Genomic DNA, 8498 nt, shown 5'->3' on the forward strand with positions numbered 1-8498 from the left:
AGAACATAATCGATGGCTAAGATTGACTTGGAGTTGATCCTCGTCTTCTTCTAGAAGATTCACACTTGATTTAATTAATACCTTTTAATTAACCAGATTTCCTAAGTTTATACTTAGGGAACCATTTTAAAAAATTAATCATTTTAATTAAATCATCTCTTTGTGGAATTTCCAAAAACGATTTCTGGGTTTTGGAGAATACATGGATTCTAGCCCCTCCACAAAATTTCGTGGCTAGAACACATTTGATGCTAAAAAAATCAACAGCCACTTCATGGATCCTTGCACAATTCACTGATTGTTCGTGTTCCACCTTTTGGATGAGGATGATGCCCCTGGACTACCATGCCCAAACGGCTTCACACTTGCACCACACACTTAGCAAATGTTCTAGGGCCTAAATGAAGGTGTGTCTCACTATGGGAGACAAAGGGAAGGCTTATGTCATCATTCTAACCTTTGCAGATGATCTACAGGCATTATTGATCCACTTGAAGACCCATGAGGATGTCATTGTGCCCCCTCACCACTTGGGGACACCATATTTGATTTGCTTGGATATTAAGGGGCCATCCCCTGGATCACTATGATCGGAACCTATTCTCTCACCTTGGCACACTTTGGACTCCACTAGGCCTCTTCAATGGCCCAACAAATCATTGTATCTATTATTTTTCCCTCTTAAGAGGCTTATTTTTGTATTATGGAGCTATCTTGGTGGGATTGTCACCAAGTCATGTCATTATTGTGCATTATTTTAATGTTAAGGGGTCTTATTAGACTAATAGGCTATTTGAATCCCCTTATGGATTGTGTAAATAGATGAGAGGATCATTCATTTCTCTCATCACATTTTTGGATTGGACTATCTCTTCTTGAGAATTTCAGCTAGCCTCTTTGATGGATGAATTGGAAGTCTAATGCATTTCAATGTTTGGAAAAGCTTATCTTTTGTCTTGGAGCTTCAATATTTTTGCACATTGATGATTGGAGGACTTTCCCTATACTTGTAAGTGTCATTTTCATGTTTTACTTGACATATATTGTCACTTGTGTAATGTATGAATGTTTTCGCTCATGAAGTTGGTGTAGCTACCTTTAAGAAATGTGAATTTGTCAAAACTTGTCTTTGTGAGGGCTTTTCATATGTTTCACGTTCAAGTATGATGAATAAATGTCCTAGAGGTATATGATTGTCATTATTACCTTGATAAGTCATCAATTGCAGCACCAACGAAGTATAAACTTTCCTAGTAACCTAGTTGTTGCTTCTAGGCCATGCAAAGTTGCTAGGAGACTCCTTGATTGGGTATAAGTTATCTCTAAACATTGGATTACATTGACTCCATTCTCCCAATAGGCTAGGCACTGGTCTAGTCCAAGGTGATCACCAAACGAATATCTTTTACACCTCCTTTTCCTCTTTCCTAAGCCCTAACCTAGAAGGCCATCTAGGGCATCACACGAATTTCATTGTAGCCATAAAAAATTGATGAAAATTGGTCTAGAGCTGCATTGGTGGGTCCTCTAGAGGTCCTCCAAATTTGAGGTTATTCTGACAGTGGAATCTCGAGATATCCCAAGCCCTAGCTCGAAAACCATTTCCCTAGTTTGCTTTTGGTTAGAGGCTTCATTAAGGATCATTGCATTCACATTTCAAGAGAAATATAATTCCTTTGATCCTCTTCTCCTCCCTAACTTGGTCAAGTCCATTAGTGTTGATCAACCCCAAACCCTTGACCTTGTTTGGGCCCACTAGGGCTTCTTTGTGGTCCTGCAACCTTGCAACTCCAATTTCACAAAGGAAACTTACAAACCCTTTTCTTTAGGATTCCTTGATCTTGGGTCCCCCTTTTTAAGTCACACTCATCAAACCCTTAGTCTTGGTAATCCCTGGGCCCTTCTAAGAGAGCCTTTCATGTTGCTTTTATAACAAGTAAGCCCATTCTCTGAGCCTCTCTAATGAATATTAGCCATCAACAGGAAAAGTATAAAATGGAGGCTTGGGGTTCATTTGGAAACACACACACACACACACACAGAATTGATCTAGAGTTCAATTTCTGGAGCTAAGAAGCTGAGAAATCGAACTAACTGATCATTCAGCAACAGAGGGGCAATGAGAATCCAGGAGAAGGACTTTTCGGAGAATACTGACAGAGAGGCGAAGAGAGCTTGCAGAGAGGCTAGGCAGTAGCGGGGAGAACTAACATTGGGCCAGTTTGGGTCCACGCAGCCTTGACACAGAGCCAGAAGGGCCAGCGCAGAGCAGAAAAGTTGCCTGTCACGCAGAATCCAGAACTGTTGGGAACAATCGGAACTGTCGAGAACTGCCAAAACAGCTGGGAACTGCCGGAATAGCTGGGATAGCTGACGCAAAGGGCAAAAGAGCTGACGCAAGGCTAACGCAGGGCCAGCGCAGAAATAGTCGGGATTAGCCAGTCTTGTGCCGGCTCAGTCGGAATTCTGCCGGGTGAAGTTAGGTAAAACTCACTCAGATTTTCCGCCAGTATTTTTGTCAGTAAAGGATGGCTAGATGAGCATCATAGGTTTGTATTCAGATATTTCTTCTGCATAATAATAAACCCTCAGAACTGCTGCATCGGTTTTCCCACATTGGGTTTTCCAGGGAAAATTGTGTCCAAAAATATGTGTCCTATGTATCTTGTTCTTTGCTCTGTTTTCTGTTTTATGAGATCAAATATTTAATTAGTGTAGGCTGCAAAAGTAATTTGCTTCAGTATTCAGAAGAATAACTTGATGAATGTAAATAAAAAATCAAGTAGGGGAAGTAGCTTCAGATTTGCTGCAGTAGGGGTTCCTTCAATCTAGGAATTTTCACATTGCGCCAGTACACGAGTCTCACAAACCACTTGTCCAAGCCCAACTGATTGAAATGCCATTATTTTAATGGCAGGTAAAAGTCCAAGTCGGATTAAATAATCAAATTAGTTGTGAAGAGTGTTTCCAAAAGTAGGGATTTGATAACTTGCTCTCTTGGTCAATTGAACGAAGTGCCTAGGCAGCTTCTTTGCGGAGGAAACAACAGCTCCGAAAATGCAAATGTGAAATTTGAATCCACTTATTTCATGTCGAGATCTGGTTTGCAGCGCGTTTTCATGTCTAGATTGGATAATTAGCAAATGAGGCAGTTCTGAAAAGACTCATGAATATGAAAATAACCTCTCACACCAAATCTTTGAAGATCATGGCATATATATAATGAATATACCATCTACTGTCTATTGCTAAGCAATTTATTTGTCTCTGCTCCATTTCCTGTTTTTGGAACCAGATTCTTTTTGGAGTCAAGGCAATGTTTGGACAGCTTTGGGGTTATTACCTACCTTTGGGGTTATGAAGACAACAATGGAGCTAGGGTGTACAAAGGAGCAATACCGAATAAAAGAAAACTTGGAAGAAATGGGTGCCTCCTTTGAAGAATCAAAAATCAGTTTAACTCAATTGAGGTGCACTCCACTTATATACAATCCTATAAGGTTATATAAGGAAGAAGGAAACAACTCTCAAAGCAAGCAAGGAGAAAGCCCGCCCCAACAAATCAACAGTTATGAGGATTTGAATACCGCAGAAAATAAATCTTCATTTAACAGCAAAGCAGATCTCCTAAACCAAACTTCTCCGACTATAGATCGCGAAGCTAAGACACCAATGTCCCAAGAACCAGAAGAGATGAAGGAGATGCAAGACAAAGGAAGTTGGAAGACCGTAGAGAAAAGAAAGAAAGCTACAACACCAATCTCGCCAAGAAAGACGAGGAGCCAGACAAGTAAAAATTAAGAAAATTGTAGGTCCGATAGACCAATTTGGTCTCAGTGGACGTTAACCATCATCATCATCATCATCATAAAAAGAGCAATTGTTCATCTATAAGAATTTAATCAATTTGGCAACGAGGCAATTTGGAGAGTGATGAGCAAAATCATAAGTAGATAGATTGTAATGATCAAAAATTCATAAGGGGTGAATGCAGACCTCCCAAACCACAATCAAAACATGTGTAACTAGTCTAGTGCCTAATAAGCACAAAATTAAGTTAGAGCCTAAGCTTCTCCAACTTCGAAACTAAATAATATCCTCATCATCAAGACAATTCCCAATTCAAGGGAAGGTAACACCATCAACTACGATTGAGCCCAATTGTCGCCAAAGTTGTTGAGCATTTGGCTAGTTCCATGCCAACAAGTGTCCACTTCAAATTCCCTAAGGGTTAACAAGGGATGCCATCCAAAAAAGTGGGAAGAAATCGTTTGGTTTCTCCTTGTAAGTTTTTCAAGGCAACTAAGGGAAAAAAAACACCGTCAACTACAATTGGCAACATCACCAATATTGTTTGTCAGCTCTAGAGAAGTGTCGGTCTTGATGAGGCTATCAATTTTACTTAAGTTCACCTTACTCTACAGTCAATCTATTTCAATCTTAGGGGCTCAGTCGTGAACAACCAACCGTTTTAAAACAACTTTTGTGATGAGATAGTATACGCTGTTAAACAACACATGCCTGCCACGGAAAATTATGACGTAAATCCTGGTTTGGCATAGGTACAAGTAAGAGAAGGGCCATAATGGCATCCTATTAATTTAATTGGGTATCTTTCGCAACTTTGACTCATCAATCCAAATAAAACCAAGAATTTATTTGAAAATGCTTGCGTTACACTCAAGAGGTGTATCACAACTACCCTCAGGAAGTCGGGCACCACAAGCTGCCCGTGTAGGCAAAACTAATCTGTATTGGCAATAAATGAGGAGAAAACCCCTGAACACAAGCAGTTGCGTCGTCTAAGTTCCAGAAATTAGACATACTCTTCCATCTAAACCATGCAGGACTTGCACCTAGCCCCAACCGCTTATCCATTCGTAGATGATGACAGACGTTTGATGATGGCATGACATGCCACCGTCTTCACCACTGAAGCAGGACCCGACCAGCAAAGACAGTTGCAATAAAAGTACATTTAAAATCCCATTTTCCTTGAAAGAAAAAAAGAACCCCGCAAAAGTTTGCAATGTTTGCTCAGCAGTTTTGTTAAGGCCGAGTCAGAATTTCTTTGGTGAGCACAAAATTTAGCAGACTTCCATTAAAAGCGTGGAAAATAAAGCAAAATTGATTCGAAGGATTCTTAACAAAAAAAATTAGAGAAGAAAACAGGTTTTACCTTTGTATCGTTGGCACTCAGGGTTTCCTGCACTGAAATTTATCAGAAAGAATGTGAAAAACCATGCAATCGACCAGCCATTTCCAGGCCTCATTCTTTAATTGTCCGTTCGACGCTTTCTGGCATCTGCTGGCGTGAAAAGAACAAATATATATATATAAATAAGTTATATCCACAGAGCCGAGAAGTTTTAGCAGCGAAGAAACGTAAAGTTGAAGGTTTGGGCCGCCTTTTTCCTTGTGGAGGTACTTTTTTAATCTATATAGCCATTATTTTGAATTTGAGAGCGGTGAGGGAATTTGAGTTTTCCATCTGCGCTTACTTTGAGATGCTACCACTATTTATTTATGTGGCATATGACCTTTGGCAATGCTGCTACTTCGCCATTTGGCACGTGGATCATTTATGATGATAACAGAAATTAGATTAATACTTTTTGTCTAAGTGACCTTTCTGATTACTATCGTGTTTGTCTTAGTGACCTTTCTTTTTAAATCCATTTTTCACAATAAGATAACATTCTAGACCTTGTATGAGTACTTCCAATTATGCTCGTATAGATATGTGTTTAAGAATTCAACCCATCAAAAGGGAAACCTTATTAGAAACCCTGTTCTAGTGATGATTTTTGTTTTTGTTTTCATTCATTCTTTTTTAAATAACATGATTTTAGGGTATTTTTTAAAGGGTTATTAGAATATTTGTAAAATTTCATTGATCTTTATTTCTAGGTTGTTATATTTTTGGATAAGTTACTATTTTATTTTTAGGTTGTTAGTATTTAGGGGTAAATTATCATTATTAGATGGTTATCATTACGATGGTGATTTATCCCTTGTGAACTTTATTAAGTTTAATAATAATTAGTCCATTAGAATAATACTTATTTAACTCTAAAAGTATTGGTAATTCAATTTCTCTCTTGGAACATTTTGTTTTTTTTAATTAGGCCATCATTAAGGTTATACATATTTGGATTAATTAGGCCATCATTAAGGTTATACATATTTGGATTGCGTGTAGGTTTCAATTCAAATAAATTGATTGTTATTTATAAAATCGAGAAGTATAACCATTGGTGTAGTCTAATGACATATTAAGATCTAGTGATGGAACTAAACATGTATTATTTCAGATAGAAAAAATAAAATATATTTATAGTTTCATAGTTAGGAAAATGAATAGACCTTAGTACATATATAATATGTGTAATCGTAGTTAAGGACATGTTAAGATCCAATGATGGAACTAAACATGTCCTATCTCATATAGAAAAAAATAAAATATAATTATAGTTTCATAGTTAGGAAAATGACTAGATCTTAGCACATATGTAATATGTGTAGCTACGCGACACCAAACATGCATGACTCAATTTTTAACTATTTATCCTAGAACTTATCACCGACAAATGTTATTATGAATTACAAGAGCACTTAGATACCTAAAAGAATAATCATAAAATGTTTAAGGGAGTGTACATTCATGAGGGGCTTTACCATTTGTTAATTACGTCTAGCTTGGGTGCTCAAGTACTTGTCCTCTACACTTACATTCAAATCTCAATTGTGACATGATTACCCTACATGGTCTAGCAAGGCTTGGTAAGATATAGACAATCTCATTCTTGGTTAAGTGCTTAAGGGTGGTATGAAAATTGGCTCTTATTTATTCGCTTTAAGAAATCCACTTAAATCAAATAAGTTTGCTCTTTATTCTTACATTTGTCCCATTTCAAATGATTATTTTCATTTTTAAGTTTGGATTTCACTCATATCTTATTCTTTCAATTTAGGTTTTTTTTCCATCTTCTGTTTTTTTTTTTAATTTGCTTTTTGTTAACTTACATTTTTTTATTTTTTTTAACTTACATTTTAAATTTTTGCTTATTTTCCTTGGTTTTACTTTTTTATTAAAATATTCATTTTCTTTTTTTCCTTTATTTTATTTCTTTTTTCTTTAATTTTTTTAATTTATTTTAAATTTTCCTTTTTAATTTTTCTATCCTAATTTTATCTCTTTATTTCATTGTTATATTATTTTTATTTACTTTATCTCATTTTAAAATTAACGGTTCTTCTTTTGTAATTCATATTCTTTAGCTTTTATTTTTATAAGATTTTTTTAATTTATATTATTATAAAAAAAAAAAAAATTGATTCCACTATAATTTATTTTTTTTTCACGTGTGGTTCACGGACACCCGCGGTCACTGGGTGGCCGCTACGTCCACGAAAATATCTAAGCTTGATCAAGGGTATCAAGCCCCGCGACCAATAGCTAGGCCTAACCCCAAGGGCTTCGGGGAGAATTGACCATGTGACCTCCCAAACGGCGAGGCACTTATTTGACCAATTGAGCTAACCCTTGGTGCTTCACTATAATTATTTTATTTAACTTTATAATATATTTATTTGTGTTTTCTCTAATGTTGCATTTGCTTTTTTATACTTAGTTCATTTAATTAATTTTTATAGCTTTCTCTTTTCTTTTTATCTATTCTATTATTCTCTCTATTCGTTGTGTTAAGTTATTTACTTTATATTTCCTTTATTATTATTTTATTAATGTTTCAAATTTATTTTAATGGTTTAGGTTTAAGTTATTATTCTTTTCTTTTAATTCCATTATTAGTTTCATGTGAAGTCATTTTCTTTGAGTCTCTATGGCCTTTGTAATTCCTCTTTGTATTCAGTGTTTGTTTATTCTCATTGTCTTTATTACAATCGATTACTTGACTTAAGATGGATTTGGTTATGTAACTCAAAACATCTTCATAAAGCAATATGATTGGATCTTCTAATGAACCTTCAAAACTCAAATCACATAAATTGGAAAGCACAGCCATGCGTGCATGCACACACACACACATAAAGAGAGGGGAGGAGAAATTGGACCTGTTAGCACTCCAAGAAACTCTCCTAGGTTGTAGCTCAAAGATGCCTGGTAACGTATAAATCTTCAATATCGTTCTCTGAACTATTGGAATGGATTGGGGTTTAGATCAAGTTAGATGACTGTTTCAACTCTGTTTTCACTCAAGACATGCATGAACACCCTCAGCTTGACAAGGCTTTTGACCACTAATGCTCAATAGTTTATAGATTCAATGAATAGATGGAGAATCCTGACTGTACCAGCAGATACATACATAAACACGTATGAATGGCTAGCTACAGAAAGTAAATGAAGCTTGCAAATATAATTTATCAATGCAGAGATAAGATGACAGTTATCTGGCATTAGACACAGAAGAAAACATGAATAACTTATTCAAGTGCAAGCTTAGAACAGAGGAGAAATGGCAATTGAACATGTA

General features: G+C 36.2%; 1 protein-coding gene across 2 annotated transcripts in view; it reads right to left on the reverse strand.

Moving 5' to 3' along the window:
- The window catches only part of LOC149244504 (uncharacterized), a 297889-nt gene extending 292410 nt beyond the window's left edge, over nucleotides 1-5479 (reverse strand). Inside the window, exon 1 of one of the 2 annotated variants that reach the window (XM_089374882.1) lies at nucleotides 5180-5479. In XM_089374882.1, the coding sequence (XP_089231008.1) occupies nucleotides 5180-5273 (94 nt within the window). In that variant the 5' untranslated portion in view covers nucleotides 5274-5479. The remainder of the gene's footprint in view (nucleotides 1-5179) is intronic. The other variant, XM_089374881.1, reaches the window with a different exon arrangement.
- Between the last annotated feature and the right edge of the window lie 3019 nt (nucleotides 5480-8498).

This window comes from Pinus tabuliformis, chromosome 8 (assembly GCF_031772625.1).
Source record: "Pinus tabuliformis cultivar Carrire ecotype Pingquan chromosome 8, CPIR1, whole genome shotgun sequence".
Classification (NCBI taxonomy): domain Eukaryota; kingdom Viridiplantae; phylum Streptophyta; class Pinopsida; order Pinales; family Pinaceae; genus Pinus; species Pinus tabuliformis.